The sequence below is a fragment of the Bos mutus genome, chromosome 23, assembly GCF_027580195.1.
Source record: "Bos mutus isolate GX-2022 chromosome 23, NWIPB_WYAK_1.1, whole genome shotgun sequence".
Taxonomy (NCBI): Eukaryota; Metazoa; Chordata; class Mammalia; order Artiodactyla; family Bovidae; genus Bos; species Bos mutus.
This window is the reverse complement of record NC_091639.1, coordinates 32,856,672-32,875,864: the sequence shown is the minus strand read 5'-3', so window position 1 is coordinate 32,875,864 and position 19,193 is coordinate 32,856,672. Positions and strand designations below refer to the sequence as shown.

At 53.3% G+C, this 19,193-nt stretch overlaps 4 protein-coding genes across 6 annotated transcripts in view; 1 reads left to right on the top strand and 3 right to left on the bottom strand.

Annotated features, from left to right (window-relative positions):
- Positions 1-72: 72 nt before the first annotated feature.
- Positions 73-3,785, bottom strand: LRRC73 (leucine rich repeat containing 73). 2 transcript variants are annotated; one of them, XM_070360684.1, is made up of 7 exons: positions 2,949-3,785; positions 2,166-2,326; positions 1,971-2,036; positions 1,693-1,815; positions 1,208-1,308; positions 838-1,060; positions 73-710 (listed from the first exon to the last, which is right to left on the bottom strand). In XM_070360684.1, exons 1-7 carry the CDS (start codon positions 3,218-3,220, stop codon positions 640-642), a joined length of 1,017 nt encoding a protein of 338 aa, XP_070216785.1. In that variant the 5' UTR covers positions 3,221-3,785; the 3' UTR covers positions 73-639. The 2 variants fall into 2 exon arrangements, with proteins under 2 accessions (XP_070216785.1, XP_005900162.2); XM_005900100.2 differs by lacking the exon at positions 1,971-2,036.
- A 2,084-nt stretch (positions 3,786-5,869) lies between these two features.
- On the bottom strand, positions 5,870-9,952 carry YIPF3 (Yip1 domain family member 3). Its single transcript, XM_005900099.3, has 9 exons — positions 9,716-9,952; positions 8,890-9,087; positions 8,596-8,702; positions 7,301-7,346; positions 7,068-7,160; positions 6,781-6,912; positions 6,481-6,594; positions 6,192-6,315; positions 5,870-6,093 (listed from the first exon to the last, which is right to left on the bottom strand). The coding sequence occupies exons 1-9, from the start codon at positions 9,794-9,796 to the stop codon at positions 5,945-5,947; spliced, it is 1,044 nt and encodes a 347-aa protein (XP_005900161.1). The 5' UTR covers positions 9,797-9,952; the 3' UTR covers positions 5,870-5,944.
- A 19-nt stretch (positions 9,953-9,971) lies between these two features.
- Positions 9,972-17,772, top strand: POLR1C (RNA polymerase I and III subunit C). Of its 2 annotated transcripts, XM_070361355.1 has the most exons (10): positions 9,972-10,177; positions 10,297-10,368; positions 14,816-14,923; positions 15,135-15,267; positions 15,554-15,673; positions 15,759-15,911; positions 16,058-16,207; positions 16,324-16,440; positions 16,554-16,686; positions 17,624-17,772. In XM_070361355.1, exons 1-9 carry the CDS (start codon positions 10,109-10,111, stop codon positions 16,670-16,672), a joined length of 1,041 nt encoding a protein of 346 aa, XP_070217456.1. In that variant the 5' UTR covers positions 9,972-10,108; the 3' UTR covers positions 16,673-16,686; positions 17,624-17,772. The 2 variants fall into 2 exon arrangements, with proteins under 2 accessions (XP_070217456.1, XP_070217455.1); XM_070361354.1 differs by lacking the exon at positions 17,624-17,772 and having other exon boundaries at positions 16,554-16,860.
- The window catches only part of XPO5 (exportin 5), a 44,290-nt gene continuing 42,565 nt past the window's right edge, over positions 17,469-19,193 (bottom strand). Inside the window, exon 32 of the mRNA XM_070361356.1 lies at positions 17,469-19,115. Within this exon, the coding sequence (XP_070217457.1) occupies positions 18,981-19,115 (135 nt within the window). The 3' untranslated portion in view covers positions 17,469-18,980. The remainder of the gene's footprint in view (positions 19,116-19,193) is intronic.

Below are 19,193 nucleotides of genomic sequence, written 5' to 3'. Positions count from 1 at the left end.
ATCCCCAGTCCTAGTCATGTCCTAGTCTTTGCTCCTGACTCCCCCTGCCTCCCTCTGCCTGGGGCTTCCTTGGCCACAGAGCATCAGGCAGGGAGAGAGTGTCCCTCAATTAACCTTGGCAGGGCTCTTGAGTCTCCTTGGGGTAGGGTTCAGCCAAGTTTTGGGGGCGCTTTACTTCACTTATGGTCCTTACAGGGCCTGTGTAAGGTGTCACCCCAAAAACCCAAGTCCTAGAAGTCAGAGACCTGAGCCAGTGAGACATTTGGGGCCAGTGGATACTGCCTAGAACTTGGGCCATGGGGTAGCACTGCCACCTAGTGATGTCTAGAGGTATTTGCAATTCCTGCCCTACTGCCAGCCCCCAGTGACCAGAGCCACACACCAGGTTATAGAGTTCATAAAATCTCTTCCGAGCCAGCGGGCTGCAGCCAGAGCTGCCAACAAGTCCAGAAGCATTGCCTTGGGTTCCAGTGCCCCCGAGGATTTTGTTGAGTCACAGCCTCCAGAGCCTCCCACCACACCGCCAGGAGCTGCCAGAGCCCCAGGCACCACCCCCCATCCCCAAGCCCCAGGGTCTGACCCTGACATCTGGGGCAAAGTGCTGGAGACACAGATGTAATGATGCGCAGAAACAGAGAGTCACATCTCAGTCTCAGCCAACAGACTGTCCCCTAGTCCTGATGTCATTAGCACCATCTGAGAGCTGGGATCTGTGGAAAGCGGAGGGGTGTTCAGACCGCCGTGCATCCCTCCTCTGGGGACCACAAACAAGTGGCCTAAGTTCCCCACCCCGTCTCCCTGGTCTCAAGCCTCCGATCAAGCCCTGGGGGATCTTACCACTGGGGCCCGTCCAGGAGCTGCTGCTCCTCTGGTGGGCAGCAGGCTCCCGGGCTCGCTCTCGTTCCTGGGTGTCACCAGGCCCTCCTGCCACCTCCTCCTCCTCCTCCCCCTCAGAGAGGAGGTCACAGATCTGCTGCTGCAGCTCCGGGCTAATGCTGTTCTCGGCCAACACCAGACTCCGCAGAGCTGTAGGGTAATTTTCTACCATGTCCAGCAGGGTCTGTGGTGGGGAAGAATATGGAAAAGGATGAATGCAGTTAACGTGGCTCCTCAGGCTCCAAGCTGCCACCCCTTTGGTATGTCCACAGGATGTATGTTGAGGCTAACCTCAACCTCTGGTCCATCCCCCAACATGAAGACTTCTCACCTGAGCTGACTGGTTGGTGAGCCCTGTGCCCTCCAAGTCTAGGACCTCTAAGGTGCGGCTGGAGGCCACAGCTACAGCCAGCATCCCTGCCACGTGGTCACCTGGGGAGACAGCACACACACACACTCACCTGCAGTCATTTGTGGGCCTGCTAACTCTGCCACAGCCTCCCCATCACCCTAAACACCTGAGATCCCACCCCAAGCCAGGAAAGGCTGGCAATTGGTAGATGGCCAGGAGGGGAGCATTGTGACTGGCTAGTAAATGGATGAAGCCAGCCAGGCCCTGGGGGTGGTGATGGATGCTCTGATCTAACTGTTGGTCAGCTGGTCCTGCACACCGGTGGCTCCTGTACTTCCACCCACAACCCCCTTTTTCCTTTGCTTCTCCAGTGTAGTGGTTACCATGGCAACTGATGATCCCAGGTTCTTGGAGGTGGGGTGAGGGGCGTGCTGAGAATCAAAAGGGACTTTTGTGAGCCTCACCCAGGGGGTTGTAGTCCAGATTGAGGACGCGGACCTGGGAGCTGTGGGCCACGGCAATGGCGAGGCGGCTCCAGCCCTTAGGGGTGATGCCGGGGTTAGCGCTCAGTGTCAGCTCCTTCAGGCCTGGGCAGTCACAGTGAGAAGCCAGGATGGGGAAGGTCAGGCCCTTCCCCAACCCCTCCCCCACCTGGGGATCTTTGGGGTGTCCCTAGTGACTGAGAGCCACGCCACCCCCTCCACAGAGCTTCAGGGACATTAGAGCCCCATGCCCTTCCTGCCTGCTGTAGCCTGGATTCCTGGGTCTCCATTCCTGCTCAGCTCCAACCCTCCCTCCTTGAGAGGATCTGAAAAACATTCTCACCCACACAGTTAGAGCCCTCTTCTCCGGGCCAGGCCCCTTCCCCTCTGCACTTAGTTTTTCGCTTTTCATCAAGGCCACATCAGCCCTTGCCCCCAGCAGGGCCCCTGCTCACCAGACTTGGCCCCGTCAGGCGGGAGGAGGCCACAGATGAGGTTGATGGCTTCATCACCCAGCATGCAGTCCCCCAGGTCCAGTGCCACGAGGGCAGGGTGGAGGGCCAGGGCTGGATTCAACAAGGCCAGACCTGCATCTGTCAGAGGGCTCCCATGCAGGCTTGGAGGGTAAGAGCAGAGAGCAAAGGTTACTGCCAACGTCAGCCCTGTCTGTAAGGGGGAAGGGGCACCCTCCCTGATGGTGAGCCCTAGAGGTGAGAAGGACATTCGGTCACAGCACATGGGAGAGGCCCTGGGAAGGAAGAAAGTTCTAGATTCTGAAAGAATGCAGTTAGAAGAGGAATGTGGCTTCTTTTTGTGGGCAGGGACTAGGCTCCAGATCAGAACACAGAGAAGGGGCATGTGGGGATGGTATTTTGGACAGAATGTATGGGCAGGGATCTAGTCCTCAGGGGAGGATTTCTTCTCTGGGGACAGAGCAGCTGCCCTGGAGAAGCCACTGGGGTGATCGGGTTGGGAGGTACATGGACCCTGCCAGGAAGAGGGTGGGTATCCTGTCTCACTTGGGGTGAGGCTCGTGTCACAGTCTGGAGATGAAGCAGGAGCTTGGAGGGTGTGGTGGCGGTATGGTCAGAGAGAAGAGGTGCCTGAATAAGGGGTGAGAAGGTAGGTCAAGTGCAAAGACAGGTACAAGGTGTGGGAAGGAAGGAACAGGAGGTGGCAAGAGGAGTGCGAGGAAGGGGTGTGGTGCCCAGGACCCCCTTTCGAGAGAGCACACTCACAAGAGGGACTGGATGGAGCGGTTGGTCCGCAGCGCCTCCGCCAGCTGCTTGATGCGGCTGGGGCTGGACACGACGCCCAGGTTAAGGTTGAGCTGCGCCAGGGACGTGGCCCCGGCCAGGGCCCGGCAGATTCGGCCGAAGTCGCGGTCGCAGAGACGGCAGCCGCGCAGTGAGAGCAGGCGCACGGCGTTGTCGCGCAGGCCGCGGCAGATGTCCCGCACCTCGGCGCCTGACAGAGGCTCCCCCGAAATCTGGATGGAGCTGGGCAGCATCGTACCCACGGCTGGGCGGCCGGGGCCGGGGCCCGGGCCGCGGCCGAGGTTGGCGGGGCCGCGGGAGGGGTCGGGGCTGGGGTCGGGGCCCGGGCTGGGGTCGCGGACGCAGAGGGGGTAGCGGGGGCGGCAGAGGCGCAGGAGGCGGCGGCGGCGGTGGGGGTGGCGGGGGGCGGCGGCGGCGGCGGCGGCGGAGAGGAGCGCCGGGGCCGGGGCCGGCCGGGATTGCGAAGCCGCCGAGGTCGCCGGCCGGGCTGAGACCGCGCGGCGCTGGAGCTGGGACGGATCTTGTGGTCCGTGTCTGGGCGACGGGCCGTGGGGCGCGTTCCGGGGTCGGGCGGGCGCTGCTCCGCGCTGGTCCTCGTCCCTCGCGGTTGTGGCGGCGGCTCAGGGACCTCAGCTTAGGACGCGCGGGACCAGTCTCCGCTCGGAGGCCGCATCTGCTCTCTCCCTTCCTCCAGCCCCGCTCCCCCTACCGCCTCGTAGGGAGAGCCCGAGGCGGGCAGGCCGGCGGGCCGGCAGGCTGGCAGCGGGCGGCGGGCTGCAGCTTCGGCTGAAGCTGCTGAGCCGGAGCGGGCGGCGGGTTCCCATGGCAACGGTCGCGTCACCACCGCTCGCCCCGCCCCCTGCCCGGCCTAGGCCACGCGGGCCCGCGAGGTTTGCGCACACCCGGCGTTCAGGTGGGGACGCCCGTCCCCTGGGTGTGGGGCCAGACGACAGGTGGAGAGTAGGTAGCTGGGTGGAAGCCTGGGTCGGGCAGGGGATGGGGAGAGGAGAATAGAGGCACGTCACGTGGAGATGGCGTTTGGACTATTAGTGTACTGGGTCCTTTTGCTCATTTTTCCGTCGTGCCTTCGCCGGGATCCAAGGCACGCCTCTCTCCCCGCCGCCTACCGGCTCCGCCATCCAGTTTCGAGGTCCCTAGGGCCCTTTAATCTGCGCCTCGCCCCGCCCGCGCGACGAGAGGCGCCGCGTGCGTGGGGATTCCAGCCGCGTGCCCCTTGCCATGATGGCTGCGGCGCAGCTGCGGCCCCCGGGGTCCTGTCCTGGCTGAGACGGCCTGAGTTGACAGGCCCAGTGGAACCCTCAAAGGGTCCTTGGAGCAGGTGAGCCGCAGGTAGATGCAAGGTGCTGGTGCGGCTTCTTTCCCAGGTGATCAGGGCGCTGCTGGTGCTGACATTCTCAGTACCCGTGGAGACTGGAGTGGCCAAAATGAAAGGGGTGCCAGGATGGCCGCCTGGAATGGCTTTGTGGCCGTGGAGGGTGGCTGGAGCTTTCAGTAAGGGCACACTGCTTAACACAGGCAGTGCACTTACAACTTGGTCCACTGGTAACAGTGTATCCTGTATGGTCACATAGGGCAAACCCTAGGCATGTTTCTTAGTTCCCTTATTAGAAAGGAGAAATGCTGACCCAGATTTACTAGGGTAATGAATTTTTAAAAAATGAATCATACACGATGCACGATACTGGATGCTTGGGGCTAGGGCACTGGGATGACCCAGAGGGATGGTATGGGGAGGGAGGAGGGAGGAGGGTTCAGGATGGGGAACACATGTATACCTGTGGCAGATTCATTTTGATATTTGGCAAAACTAATACAATTATGTAAAGTTAAAAAAAAAAAAAAAAAAAAAAAAAAAAATCATACAAAGTAGTGAAGGGAGGCCAATGATGCTGTTCCTTCCATTAACCACCCTAAGTAACTCCTGAGGTGGAACAGATGAAACAGCTAGTGGGGGTGGATGTGCTGTGTTTGGGGTGGTTGTTGCTTTTAAGAGGAAAGACTACGAGAACTGAAGAAAGCTTTATTGCTCTGGCCCCATATAACCAGGGCAAAGCCAACTCTGACTTCAGATGTGAGCTCCCACAGGAACATTATCCTTACACAATGACCCAGGTGCCAAAGGACCTTGTCATGACATGGGGATGCATCTGGAAATTTGTGTCCAATTGTCACTGCTCCATAAGCATCCCAAGAGTAACACGGAGCCCAGAGTCAAGTTGGGTGCACTGTTCCATCAGATTCATGGTTCTTGAGCTAAGGCCTCCGTGATGCTGCATGGATTCTCATTCCCTCTGCCTCAGGGACAAGCAGTCTTCAATGTAGTCGATGCAGTCTGGACTGTCGCACTTGATTAATATTTTTGGCTACGCCATGTGGCCTGTGGGATCTTAGTTCCCTGACCAGGGACTGAACCCATGCCCCCTGCAGTGGAAGTGCAGAGTCTTAACCACTGGTCTGCCAGGGGAAGTCCCTGGGCTGTCTGACTTTCATTCTGCTGCAGAGGCTATACTTAAGGGAGGGACATGTGACATGACCACCACTGACGGAACAGGGAAGTGCACAGGAAGGAGGGTGGCAGGGAGGACCACTGAAGGGGTAGCTGCAGGCCCAGACTTCAATCAATATTTTAATTACCAAGTCTATATTTAGCAAGACAACTTGGGAGAGAGAAAGAGGAAGGAAGGGGTAGGTGGTGAGAGGGCCTCTGAGGAGCTGACCCACTTTCTGCACTGGCTGCAGAGCCCTGCAGTCCTGGCCAGGAGTTCCTGGCCTTGTGCCCCCAGAAGCCCGACAGGCATCGAGGAGATACTTAAGTGGCTACAGCTCTGTGGCAGCTGCAGACCCCATCAAAGAGACACACGTCATCAGTACTGTCCTTTAATCTTCCTCCGCTTCACCGCTGGGGGAAAGGGGCCGGCCGGGGATTTCAGGTGGGGTCAGTGTGACTGCAGGGTCACGGCGACAGCCCTGGCTGTGGCGTTGAGCACGGTGGTGGGAAGCCTGGCAGCAGGGAGTGCGGCAGGGATGTCTCTGGGGACCCTCTGTATGGGCGGGATGTTGGGGCCCTCCAGCGTGTCCAGGATCCCTGAAAGGAGGAGGATGCAAAGTGAGTGAGGGTTGGCAGGGTCCTGCCCTAGGCAGCTATCCTTCCCCTCCCTGCAGCCAGGCCCTCCTGTCACTCACCCTCTACCACCTTGTGGTAGGCAAAATGCAGATAGAGTAGGAAGAGCATGTGCAGGGTAGCCAGGGTGCCACAGAGGAGCAGCCGTTGTGTGGGGCCCACGGTCCGTGACACCAACACTGCCACCTTGGGCAACAGGAATAGAGCTCAGAGGCCTGCTCCAAGCAAGTGATGTGAGGAAGCCACTCTTACCCAGAGCAGAAACTTTGTGGGATTGGACTTGAGCTTTGAGCTGTTTTCCCAACTCCCTGGTAGGGCAGCCCACCCCTAGAAACCTCCTGCCCAGCTTACCATGCGCAGGGTGGACAACCCACCCACCAGCAGCCAGAAGAGGTAGAAGAGGGCATGGAGGTGGATGTTATAGGTGATGAACAGGACAATGCAGTGTCCGAAGAGGCCGTAGCCCTAGGAAGGAGGATGGTGGAGAGGAAAGTCGCTCAGACTGAGCTGGCCTCGTGGGGACCTTGAAAAATAAATGGTCCACTGGCCAACTCACCCCATTCCAGACCCTGGGGCCCTAGGACAGCTGCAGACCAGAGCCTGGTTACTCTTTTAGATCACACTTGCCCACCACTGTGCTAGACTCCTTACCAGCAGTGCCAGCATCTGGAGCATGGTGATCTGTGCATTGCACAGGTAGGCGAGGAAGTAAATGAAGGACGAGACGCCTAGCCAGTAGCCGAAGCAGGTGCCAATGGCTGTGCCCATCAGGGTGCCCTCCCGCTGTGGGGTGAAGGCTCTAATTAGTTCTGTGAGGCCTCTGGTCTCAGTCTCGCCCAGGGCCTCCTCCCTCAGGGCCTGCTTCTATCCACCATGTCTCTGTGGGCAGCTTTCAACTCATTTCAGTCACCCCCCACAAAGTCCTCTGTCCTGCTTACGATAATGGTGTCAGATGTCTTCATCCCGTGGAGGAGGATGGCCACCAGCGTGAAGACAAGCATGAGAGGTCCGTAGAGCTCACCTGCGATTTTCTGTCAATATACCAACTCATTCAGGCTGGGGGGTACAATGGCTCTTCTGTTGATGTCTTCCCGGGCTTTGCCTGGTGGCCCCACCCTCTGCCCCAGTTCCTCCCCCGGCTCTTTCAGACATGCTACACACCCCTACTCACCTGGGGGAAGCTGACCATCTTGATAGGGATCATGGATTCCAGGAGCCTGGGAGGGGAGAGGAAAGAGGAGAGCAGATGAGAGCAGAGGCAGCACTAGGCCATGAGGTTCTGGAAAGCCTGATTCTTACTCATCTCGCTACCTGAAGAGAACACGCTGGATGGTAAGGAAGAAGAGGGTAGTAAAGACAGATGAACGAGGAAATCACTACCCTGCCCTGAAAATGCTTCCAGGAAGAACAGCCCTGACACTGTGCCGACTGATGCAGCAGCAACATGGAGAATCCTTAGGGCCCCCTGGGCCTTTGGGAGAGCTTGACCATTTACCTATGTGACCTGTTCCCCTTTAAAAGACATGCAAACCTCAGCAGAGATGTAAAGATAAACCCCTGGGAAATGTTTAGAAGGAAAAGTTGTCACTTGTGAGAACCAGGGTGCCTCCTACCTCTTCCTACTTATCATCCCTCCAGATACCACTGAGCATTTTCTTGAGAAATATATTTGAAGTGGTATTAAAATTCCAGGCAAGACAAACAGAAGTACCAAAACCTTCCCCACTTCTTAAGTGACTCACTAGTAGTACCTTAGATCTTGACTGGATTTTACTTGTGAGGAAGCTGCCCTGTCCAACCCTCCAGCCAACCCTGGGTCAGGGGTCCCTCCTGGGTGTGTCCCTTCATGGCAAATGAGTGCTTGAGGGCTGCCCTTGAGTTACGCATCCCATCTTGTGTCTAAGGCTCCCAGACACAACTACTACAGCACCTGATGCACAGCCAAAGCTTAGTAAATACTTGCTAAGTGGTAGTGGGTATTTGATAAGCACTAGTTGAATTAAAGGATGAACAAAGAACCAAGCCAAGATTAAATCCAGTTCTTGAAGTCATTCAACAACTATGTACTGATATTCAGATTCAGAGGCTGTTCTGGTCCTGAGAATTAAGAAGTAAACAAAACAGAGCCTGCTTCTGAGGAAGTCTTTGGAAAGAGAGACCCAGGAATAGGGAAGTATAGCACTGCTGAAATGTTACCTGTTGGCAGTGCAGAGCCCTACTGGAGCACCAGGACAGGACACACTGGGAATGGGGAGCAAAGGAAGTGACATTTGAGCCAAGCTTTGAGGGAAGAGGAATAGTTTATTAGATGGAGAAGAGGAGGAAGGCAGTGTGTTGTCACCACACCCTGTTCTATGACAAGAGGTATGGTGTGGCTGGGTCATGACGAGGGGAGTCTAAGGGTTTGATGTCCGGTTGTAGTTTGGATGTTAGGAGGGCAGTTTCTGTCAGGAGGAGGAGCCTCACCTGCTTCGCACCTGGGCCGGCTCCACATCAAAGTAGGGTCTCAGGATGTCGATGTTGGCATACAAGCTGAAGGCTCTGGAAGCTTGTCTCTTCCCTGCCTGCCACATCTATAGCAAGGAAGATGGGTGGAGTGGAAGGGTTCTGTCAAACTCTTGGCTCTATGCTCTGTTACTTATTTTTTATCTGATTTCAACATGGTTTGAACTGGACAACCTGGGGTGAACTTTGCCAACTCTAGAACCAGAGGTCTCCTGGGTATACTTTTCCACCTGTCAGGGAGCCAATTGTGCTTACCTGATCAGCCACCTGCCGGCTCAGCTGTCCCTTAAAGCCCTTCATCCCCAGGAACTCCCCATCCTCTTCTTCAGCGGCAGCTGCATCAGCATCCACTTCTTCCTCACGCAGGCGCTGATGCAGCTCACCCATATCCTCGAAGCTGGAGCCCGAGGTATCATCCATATTCTCCATGTCAATCACTGCTGAGCCCCCACCCTGTGAAGACAACAGATCCTAGAGTGCAGGACCTTTCTGCTTCATCCAGTTAAGTCCTTCTTTGTTCACCACAAGGTTTGGGGCTAGGAGACAGGACTTGAAATCACCACAGATGATGCCACTCTCCTCCCCTTATTTGGTCTCAGAACCCCTGCTTGTTTGGTTCTCTGTTCTAGTCTGGGGAACCTAGTCCCTGTCTTTTATACACGGCTTTTTCCTACCTTCCCTACCAAGGCCCCAAAAGGCTGCAAAGTGCCCATTTCCTTCACCTCTCCCAACCCCAAATCAAGGCTATGCGCACAAAGTGTGGTTTTGGCTAGTGAATCCCATCCACCCCCAAGTCCACTCCCGCCTCCCGCCATGCCTGACTCCGACTGAGTTTCTTTAACTTGTAGAAAGCAAGAGCAATTGGGCCTAGATACCTAAGGCCCCTGGCTGGAGTACCAGTCTGGACCTTTAAGATCAGCCAGCACTAGTCCCACTGCCTTTCTTGTGCACGAAGACTCAAAAAAGAGAAAAAGTGTTGCAAATGGACCAGACTTCCAGGCTCTGAGGGAGAGTCCCCACATGACTTCAGGACGGCTGCCGGCCCTGGGGCTGCGGGCAGCCGGAGCCGTGGGGCCATTACCTGGATGTTTTCTTCGAACCCTCCCCATTCCGGGCCGACCCCGTTTCGGGCGCCGCCAGTCGGCGCGGCTGGAGTTGCCATGTCCCTCGAGGGCTCCCGTCGCTGAAGCCCGCGCTTGTCCCGCGCGCGGAGGAGGAGTGGGAGAGACGTGGGCCTGAGAAAGGGACAGGTCTAGGGACAAGAAAGAAAGGTACGATGGGTCGGAACGCAAAAAAAGAGAAACCCGGATGTTTGGCTCAAACTGACTTCCGGTAGCTGGGGACGTGGACGGAGGCAAGGCACAGTCTCGCGATATTTAAGATTCTAGGAGGTGGTGCGTTGCTACAGAAACAGAGGCGGACGACTAGTGCGCACGCATCAGTTAGGTACTCTGGTCGCGTGGAGGAGTTGAAGATGGCGGCGGCCCAGGCTGTGGAGGAAATGAGGACCCGCGTGGTTCTAGGGGAGTTCGGGGTTCGCAATGTAAGTCTTGTGGCCTTCAGCTCGGGAGCAGAGTGAATCAGGGATGAGTTGGGGTCAGGGTGGGGACGGGCTTGGCCTCGCTGCCCCTTCGCGGACATTCTCGTCTCTGTTTGCTCTAGGTTCATACCACTGACTTTCCCGGTAACTATTCAGGCTACGATGATGCCTGGGACCAGGACCGCTTTGAGAAGGTAGGTGGAGCTGGAACTGTGGGATCGGACTTTGTGATATGAGCAACCTGTACCTTAGAAGCTGTTCTTGTAATTTCCAAGGCGCAGCAGCAAAGGGCAGCTTGCGGCAAGCTGCAGAGAGCGGTAGCTGGAAGCAGGGTCTTAGTTTTCCCCACCGGTAGTCCTAACCACGACCACAGGAGCCAGCAGTTAGGGCTAGAGTCTCTAGTACCTTGTCTGCCTAGTCAAGAACGAATTCAGGCGAGAAGGTAGAAGGTACAGAGTAAAGTACGAAGTTTATTGAAAAGAAAAGTACATGTAGAAAGGCACACGGGCAGGATCCTCCCATGGGGTACACACTCATCTCTCAGCCAAGATGAATCTGGAAGTGAAGGCTTCCGGAAAGAGCAAGACTCATTATGGCCTGAATTATCCTCTGACTTTTGACCTCAAGTAGCTTTTCTGCACTTGTGATGTATCTTCCTTATCCTAAAAAGAGGGAAGCGGAGATCCCTTAATCCTTACTCAGACGAGGGATTTTGCATTGCTTTGTTCTTGATATAATTATTTCTTCAAGATGTTTACAAGAGACAAAGACTGTTTATTCTGTTTCTGTTGTTTCTTCTGTTTCTGGAGGGCAAACAGGAGGCTGAGAGTAAATTCCTCAATGGGAGTCCGTCTGTCTCCTACCATACTTGTGATGTGGGACAGGCTAAATTAAAGGTCCAGGTTCTTATTCTACTTGTCCAAAGGAATTTGGACAGGGAGTACAAAAAAAAGTCACACAGAGAAACTGAGGTGTAGAGAGAACAAAGAAGCAATTTATAAGGAGAAGGGAAAGTAGGCACTCACAGAAGAATACGGGTGTCCACACGAGTGAGGAGCCCACCCGAGGGTCTTTCTAGCCCCCCTCCTTTAATTCCTTGAATGGGTGCAGGTTTCTTTGTTGTTGTTCAGTTGTGTCTGACTCTTTGTGACCCCAGGGACTGCAGCACGCCAAGCTTCCCTGTCGTTCTGTATCTCCTGGAGTTTGCTCAAACTCATGTCCATTGAGTCAGTGATACCATCCAACCATCCTATCCTCTGTCGCCCCTTCTCCTCTTGCCCTCAGTCTTTCCCAGCATCACTCGTTTGCAATGAGTCAGCTCTTGGCATTACGTGGCCAAAGTATTGGAGCTTCAGCTTCAGCCTCAGTCCTTCAGTGAATATTCAGGGTTGATTTCTTTTAGGATTGACTGGTTTGATAGTTTGATCTCCTTGTTGTCTAAGGGACTCTCAAGAGTCTTCTCCAGAACCACAATTCGAAGGTATCAATTCTTTGGCACTCAACCATCTCTCACATCCATGCATGACTACTGGAAAAACCATAGCTGTGACTATATGGACCTTTGTCAGCAAAGTGATGTCTCTGCTTTTTAATGTGCTGTCTAGCTTTGTCATAGCTTTTCTTCCAAGGAGCAAGTGTCTTTCAAGGCTGTAGTCACTGTCCACAGTGACTTTGGAGCCCAAGAAAATGAAGTCTGTCACTGTTTCCATTTTTTCCCCATTTGTTTGTTATGAAATGATAGGATCAGATGCCATGATCTTAGTTTTTTGAATGTTGAGTTTTAAGCCCGCTTTTTCACTCTCCTCTTTCACCTTCATCAAGAGGCTCTTTAGTTCCTCTTCAGTTTCTGCCGTCAGGATGGTGTCACCTACATAACTGAGGTTATTGATATTTCTCCTGGCAATCTTGACTGCAGCTTGTGCTTCAGCCAGTACTCTGCATGTAAGTTATATAAGTTAAATAAGCAGGGTGACAATACACAGCCTTGATGTACTCCTTCCCCAATTTTGAACCAGTCCATTGTTCCATCTCCATTTCTAACTGTTGCTTCCTGATCTGCATACAGGTTTTTCAGGAGGCAGGTAATGTGGTCTGGTATTCTCATCTCTCTAATTTTCCACAGTTGTGATCCACACAGTCAAAGGCTTTAGTCATTGAAGCAGAAGTAAATGTTTTTCTGGACTTCTCTTGCTTTTTCTATGATCCAGAGGATGTTGGCAATTTGATCTCTTGTTCCTCTACCTTTTCTAAATCCAGCTTGAACATCTGGAAGTTCTTGGTTCACTACTGTTGAAGCCTAGCTTGGGGAATTTTGAGCATAGTCTTGCTGGCATGTGAAACGAGCTCAGTTGTGCAGTAGTTTGGACATTCTTTGGCATTCCTCTTCTTTGGGATTGGAATGAAAACTGACCTTTTCAAGTCTTGTGGTCACTGCTTAGTTTTCCAAATTTGCTGGTATATTGAGTGCTGCACTTTAACAGCATCATCTTTTAGGACTTTAAATAGTTCAACTGGAGTTCCATCACCTCCACTAACCTTGTTCATAGTAATGCTTCCTAAGGCCCACTTGACTTCTTTGATTAGGGACAGTCTATTTATTATTGGGAGGATGGGTGGTTTCTTGATTGCACTTTATAACAGCTTCTCTTGTGTGTCTGTCTCCTAAAGCCACCACACTAAGAGCCTTTTTTCCCCTTAATTTTCCCTTAGAGTGAAGCACCAGGTGTGGAAGGTTGTACAGAAGCCTGTGCCTCTTTATTGCGCATGCTTGGCCAAGCTCTGTTGGGTTTCTAGTCAGGGTTTACTATACAGGTGTCACAAAGTTTAATCAAGGCTTAATTCCTATTCCTGATGCCATTCCTCCATGCTTCATCATCTCATTCAGTGCAAAACAAGGAGAGGTGGCTTTGCCTTTTGCCCAGTGTCTGTGTATGATGAGGCCAACATAAACAAATGACTCCAGTGTAATGCAGCAAAGGCAGCTGGAAGCAAGAAAGGATGATGGGGGTGGGTGGAGGTCCAGATTTTTTTGGGGGGGGTATCCCACACAGACACTTAATCCAGAATGGGAATGGGGAGCAGAGGTATGGAAGATTTCCTGAAGGAGATGACATCCAAGTTCAGCCTTGAACAAGGAGCAGAGGCTGAGGAGTGTCCAAGCAGCTCAGTGGTAGGCAAGATTGAAGTGTATTTTAGGCACCAGAGGTGATAGGGAGCTCTGGAAGAGTTCTTAAGCAAGTAGGATCATATCTGCAAGTTTAGAGATAGAGGATTTGAGGCTTGTCCTGTGGGGTGTGCACAATTTGTGACAGTTGCATAGGGAAGTTGAGGCTGAAGGCAGAAATGAAGATTGTGATGATGAAATAGAGCACAGGGGAGATGAAAGGTAAATTTGGTGATTGCTTGGATATGGGCTGTTAGTGGGGGAGTGTAAAATTACTGCTCTGATGCGTGGTGGTCATTTAGCGATGAGAAATCAGTCTAGGGAAGGGGAATGTTGAGGCATACAGTTTCCTGTGAGTGAAGTCCAGCAAACTGATTATATATATATATATATAAAGAGTTGTTCATACAGATAATTGCTGAAACCATGAGCAGGGTTGAGGTCACCCTGCTGCTGCTGCTAAGTCACTTCTCATGTCCGAGTCTGTGTGACCCCATAGACTGCAGCCCACCAGGCTCCCCCATTCCTGGGATTCTCCAGGCAAGAACACTGGAGTGGGTTGCCATTTCCTTCTCCAGTGTGTGAAAGTGAAAGTGAAGTCGCTCAGTCGTGTCAGACTCTTAGCGACCCCATGGACTGCAGCCTACCAGGCTCCTCCTTGTCCATGGGATTTTCTAGGCAAGAGTACTGGAGTGGCTTGCCATTGCCTTCTCATGAGGTCACACTGGAGAGAGAGAAAAACTTGGGAAACAGTAACATTTATATAGTAGGTAGAAGACTGTGAATTTAGAAGGATTGGTCAATGAGGAGGAGAAGATTGATGCTCTGAAATCAAGGCAGCTGAGTTTGGAAACAGGCTTCTCTCAACAATGCCAGGTGTAGCAGAGGTGTATAGTAAGATAAAAATTGAGTAGTGTCAACTGGGTGAGCAGTGTGTGAGCCTGTTCTTAGTAACATAGCCTCTGTGAATGTGGCTGGAAGCCATATTGCAGAAGGTTTTATTTTTTTAAGGAATTTGTAAAAAAGTTTTATTTCTGGTTGTGCTTGGCCTTTGATTCATATGCCTGGGCTTTCTCTGGTTGCAGTGAGTGGGGGCAGCTCTCTAGCTGCAGTGGGAGGGCTTCTTATTGCAGGGGCCTCTCTTCCTGTGGAGCATGGGCTCTAGAGTGCTGGCTCCGTAGTTGTGGTTCATGGGCTTAGTTGCTCCATGGTGCGTGGGATCTTCCTGGACCAGGGATCAAACCCGTGTCCCCTTTGCATTAACAACTGGACCACCAGGGAAGTCCCTGCGGAGGGTTTTAAATGAATGGAAGATAAAAATGAAGGCTTTTCCAAAATCAAATGAAGGATTGGGGGAGAAAGTAAGGTCTAATGAGGGACATCTGGGCAAAGGGAGGTTTTTGAGGGGAATGTCAGGTGGGGGGAGGTATTGCGTGTACAGAAACAGGCTTCATTTAGTGTTTCTCCTATCCCTTTAGAATTTCCGTGTGGATGTGGTACACATGGATGAAAACTCATTGGAGTTTGACATGGTGGGAATCGACGCAGCCATTGCCAATGCGTTTCGGCGCATTCTGTTAGCTGAGGTATCGGTGGGCACGGTGGCAAAGGTGGGGTTTTCGGGGGGCCTCACTTGGGGAATTGTCTCAAGCGGTGTTCTTGCAGTGTTGCTGAGCATTCCTCCTGCTCATTCTTTGTAAACTTTTCATCAAGTATCCTAGGATGAGGTCTCTGTCTCCCTGTATCTGGAGACGGGGGAGTTGATGGGGGGACTGCAGGGTTTCTTTCCTTGGGCAGGTGCCAACCATGGCTGTGGAGAAGGTCCTGGTGTACAACAACACGTCCATCGTCCAGGATGAGATCCTCGCCCACCGCCTGGGCCTCATCCCCATTCATGCCGACCCCCGTCTTTTTGAATATAGGAACCAAGGTGAGGGTTTGAGAAAATGACATTTGGGGAAAAGGGGGGCTGTGCTCCTCTGAAAGAGATTCTGGAATCAGACTGCCAGTGTTTGAATCCTCTATTATCTACCTTGGGACCCTGGGTCCATTACCAATCTTGGGGTGCATCTGTGCTCTTCTCTGTGGGAACACTTACCTTTGCCCTTCCTGTGTTTGCCAAGAGAATGAGAGAAATGTGCCAGGCAGTCGGCGTGGTGCCTGGTGCTGATGTTTCCGTCAGCGCTGTGAGCCCCCCACCTCCCCCCTTTGTGCAGGAGACGAAGGTGGCACAGAGATCGACACCCTGCAGTTCCGGCTGCAGGTCAGGTGCACGCGGAACCCCCACGCTGCTAAAGACTCCTCTGACCCCAATGAGCTCTATGTCAACCACAGAGGTGCGCGCCGGGGGCTGCGGGGGGAGGGGGGCTTGCTCCCTGGTGGGCGCGTTTCAAGGGCTCGGGTGTGATGTGCTCCCCGCAGTGTATACCAGACACATGACGTGGGTGCCTCTGGGGAACCAGGCCGACCTCTTCCCGGAGGGCGCCATCCGCCCGGTGCACGACGACATCCTCATTGCACAGCTGCGGCCTGGCCAGGAGATTGACCTGCTCATGCACTGTGTCAAGGGCATTGGTGAGACCTTTTGACTACACTGTGAGCCATGATCAACTCTGCTGAGATGTTCCCAACAGGCAGAAAGCCGCTGGGCCTTCGCTCAGTAGCTTAGGGAATATGAAGAAGGGTCTCCTCCCAGGCTCTGAGTGCCCTCTTTCCTCCAGGCAAAGATCATGCCAAGTTTTCACCTGTGGCAACAGCCAGTTACAGGCTCCTGCCAGACATCACCCTGCTGGAGCCTGTGGAAGGGGAGGCGGCGGAAGAGCTGAGCCGCTGCTTCTCACCTGGTGTTATTGAGGTGCAGGAGATCCAAGGTACAGGATTTGGGATGCTGTGTAAGCCCGGCCCTAAAGCATATTTCCTTTGAAGGTAGCAGAGAGAAATTCAAGTTGTGGGCTCATGTATTTATAATATGGTTTGTTTTCATTAGGTAAAAAGGTGGCCAGAGTTGCCAATCCCCGGCTAGATACGTTTAGCAGGGAAGTCTTCCGGAATGAGAAGCTAAAGAAGGTTGTACGGCTTGCGCGTGTTCGAGACCATTTTATCTGTGAGTTTCAAGTTGAGGGTGGGGCGGCAGTGGTTCTTTGGTGCTGCAGTTTGCTGGAGGTCAGATGTGGAATCTAGCAGTGTGTGTAAGGCGCGTTTCTCTCTGGTCCCCAGTTTCTGTTGAGTCCACAGGGGTGTTGCCACCAGACGTGCTGGTGAGTGAAGCCATCAAGGTGCTGATGGGGAAGTGTCAGCGGTTCCTGGACGAACTGGATGCGGTTCAGATGGACTAAGGCCACGCTGGATGGTATGGCCGGGATTGGATATTCCTGAGGCAAGCTGGACACTTCAGGTTCTGCCCTGCCCCTGCAGGACTGCTGCTGAGAGCCCAGAGAGACTAGGGGGCCTGGGTTTTCTTGGGACAATTCCAGCTTTATTTCAGTCAATACATTTTGTTAAATGTGCCACAAAATGTGACTTTTATGCCTTTGTAAGGCCTTGGTGTAAATAAATTCACATCCAGACAAAAATCCTTTTCTTGGAGACAGCTTCTTCAGTTTCCATCCAGAAACATGGGGCCCTCAGAAGAGGGCCTCAGAAGAGATTTGGCATTATTTAGCAGTTAGGAATTTTGGCCTCAGACATGACTGCAGGTCAGGGCCAAGTACCTCTGAAGCCCCAGGAGAATGCCAAATGGGGGCACAAGCAGACCACAGAAAAACAGTACGTGCTGCTCACCTATTTCCTGGATAGGAAGAGGTGAGGACGTTCCTGAGAGAAGAGGCTGTTCCATGGCAGTCAAGTCAGAGAGCCATCGAGACACAGGCAGGAAGAGCAGTCCTCTTTGGACAGCCCCTCTGGGTTAGGTCCAGCGGCCACCAGTGGCGACACTTGAGGGTGCAAGGACTACCTGGTCTACATGTCACGGAGAGAAATCCTCCGGCTGGCGTGCTATTCTTAGTTCGGAGGGCGGGCCTGGTGGAGAGGTCTCCTAGTCAGTTCCTCCTGTCCAACCCCCTTGGCAAGATGCTCGTGAAGAACAGCGACCCTGGAGTGTGTCACTGGTTTGAAAAAGGCAGATTGGGGCCCTTTCTGTATGAAACTGAGATTTTTACTGACATGCAGATGTGCTTCAGTTAAATGTTTCTACAAAAAAGTTATATAAACAATAGAAAACTTCTAGCATGAAGTCACTGGATGTTAAAAATATTACAACACAATAAATACAACTATACCCTCCACAGCCCCACCACAGAGAAGAGTGGGCAGCTGGTAAATCTGGAGGGAAACATGCGGAGATGGCCTTCACAGTGGACAGGAAGCCCAAAGCACCACCCAGGAAGAGGGGACGGACTCAGCCTGTGCCACAGAGGGTGCTACGTGGACGCCAAGTCTTTTCCAGCTTCACCTCTTTCTGCCCCCGCCTGACCTGGGGCCACATCAGCTAAGAGCTGCAGCTTCAGTCCATGCTCTCACTGAAAAGCCTGGTCAGTGGATTGGGCTGATGCCAGGCCTGTGGGGAGCTCGTGAACACTGTGTAGATTAACTTGATTCCCACACCCCTGTCCCCTCTGCTTATAGGGCCATCCAGTGATGTCTAGAACAGACTGGAGACTCACAATATAGGCTCTGATGGGAAGGCATGTTTTTTTCTTCTGGAAATGGCCCATGAGGGAAGTGACCAGGACCCGAAAAAGACCATGAGATTTTTGAAGGCACCTGGACTCAGCTAGTCCTAGGAGAGCAGACCAGTGGCTAGCTGCTTGTCACAGATATAGCCTAGTTGGTCTGGATTTATCCTTGAATGCCAGTGACATCACATGACACTAGATAGGGTACTGTGGCTCTTGTGTCTGAGTGGACCCTGGGGGCTGGGGAAACAACACTGAGGATTCGTGGCGGGACAAAACATGTGAGCTCTAAGGGATGTTAGAGCACTACAGACCCTGGCCCAGCCCTGGCCCCTGAAGGGACGAATGTTTGATACTGTACCCAGAGCTTAGCAGTGGCTCAGACCACGGAACCCCTCAGGTGACCAGATTCTTGCTCAAAACAAAGTGGCAACTGGCCAAATTCAGTTCAGCACCTGACCCAGATACGCCCCTGGAGAATGGGGAAGGCTCTTGTCAGCCCAGCAGCAAGGGGGCTCAGTGGAACTCGCAACAACCCAGGAAAAACTCTGGCACAAGTAGTTCAGGGCTGAGCCCTTGCCGCAAGCCTGGCTGGCTGCAGCATTGGGTGCAGCGCCCCTAGTTACCACTCTGCACAGGTGTATGGCTGCCTGGGAGCAGGAGGGCTTGGGGAGAAGGGCCGCTCTGCTCTAGCTTCTCTTTCTGGGAAAAGGCAAAACTCCAAAGAGGATGGGAGATACCTGGGAAATCTAGACAGAATGGTGTAAGCCCTGACTCCCTCTCTTGATACTTGAGCACAATGACTTCCGGCCCTAAACAGGGCCCGCTCTCTCCAGCTCCAGCCCTGGATCTCTCTCCAGGCTGACGACGGTGGAAAGTGAGGTGGCAGTGGAGAGGGGCCTAGAGATCAGCTACACAGGGGAAGAAGAGATGACAATAAAGGTTGAGGAAGGATGCGCAACAGCTTGATTTAGGGTTCAAAGATGGTGGCCAGGCCGCCCTCCTCGTCCAGTGCATCTGTCTCCGGCATTGGCTTTGGTTTTTTGAAAAGTGAGGGAAGATTCTTAATGTGAACTTCTTTCCGGAATTGCTCGCCCAGGGGTTTCTGTGGAAGACAGAAAGAACTAATGCTGGGGCTCGAGTAGTGGGTTACTTTAGGGCTTATCTTACCATAATGGGCAGG

Coding starts and splice junctions, on each gene's coding strand:
- LRRC73 (XM_070360684.1), bottom strand. CDS start 3,220: ATGCTGCCCAGCTCCATCCAGATTTCGGGGGAGCCTCTGTCAGGCGCC. Junction 1,816..1,970: donor AGGAATCCAGGCTACAGCAG/GCAGGAAGGGCA, acceptor GTGACTGCCCAG/GCCTGAAGGAGCTGACACTG. Junction 1,061..1,207: donor TCACCAACCAGTCAGCTCAG/GTGAGAAGTCTT, acceptor TCCCCACCACAG/ACCCTGCTGGACATGGTAGA.
- YIPF3 (XM_005900099.3), bottom strand. CDS start 9,796: ATGGCAACTCCAGCCGCGCCGACTGGCGGCGCCCGAAACGGGGTCGGC. Junction 7,347..8,595: donor CCGGCCCAGGTGCGAAGCAG/GTGAGGCTCCTC, acceptor CTCCCCTCCCAG/GCTCCTGGAATCCATGATCC. Junction 6,316..6,480: donor GGTTGTCCACCCTGCGCATG/GTAAGCTGGGCA, acceptor CTGTTGCCCAAG/GTGGCAGTGTTGGTGTCACG.
- POLR1C (XM_070361355.1), top strand. CDS start 10,109: ATGGCGGCGGCCCAGGCTGTGGAGGAAATGAGGACCCGCGTGGTTCTA. Junction 10,178..10,296: donor GGGAGTTCGGGGTTCGCAAT/GTAAGTCTTGTG, acceptor TGTTTGCTCTAG/GTTCATACCACTGACTTTCC. Junction 16,441..16,553: donor TGTTCGAGACCATTTTATCT/GTGAGTTTCAAG, acceptor TCTGGTCCCCAG/TTTCTGTTGAGTCCACAGGG.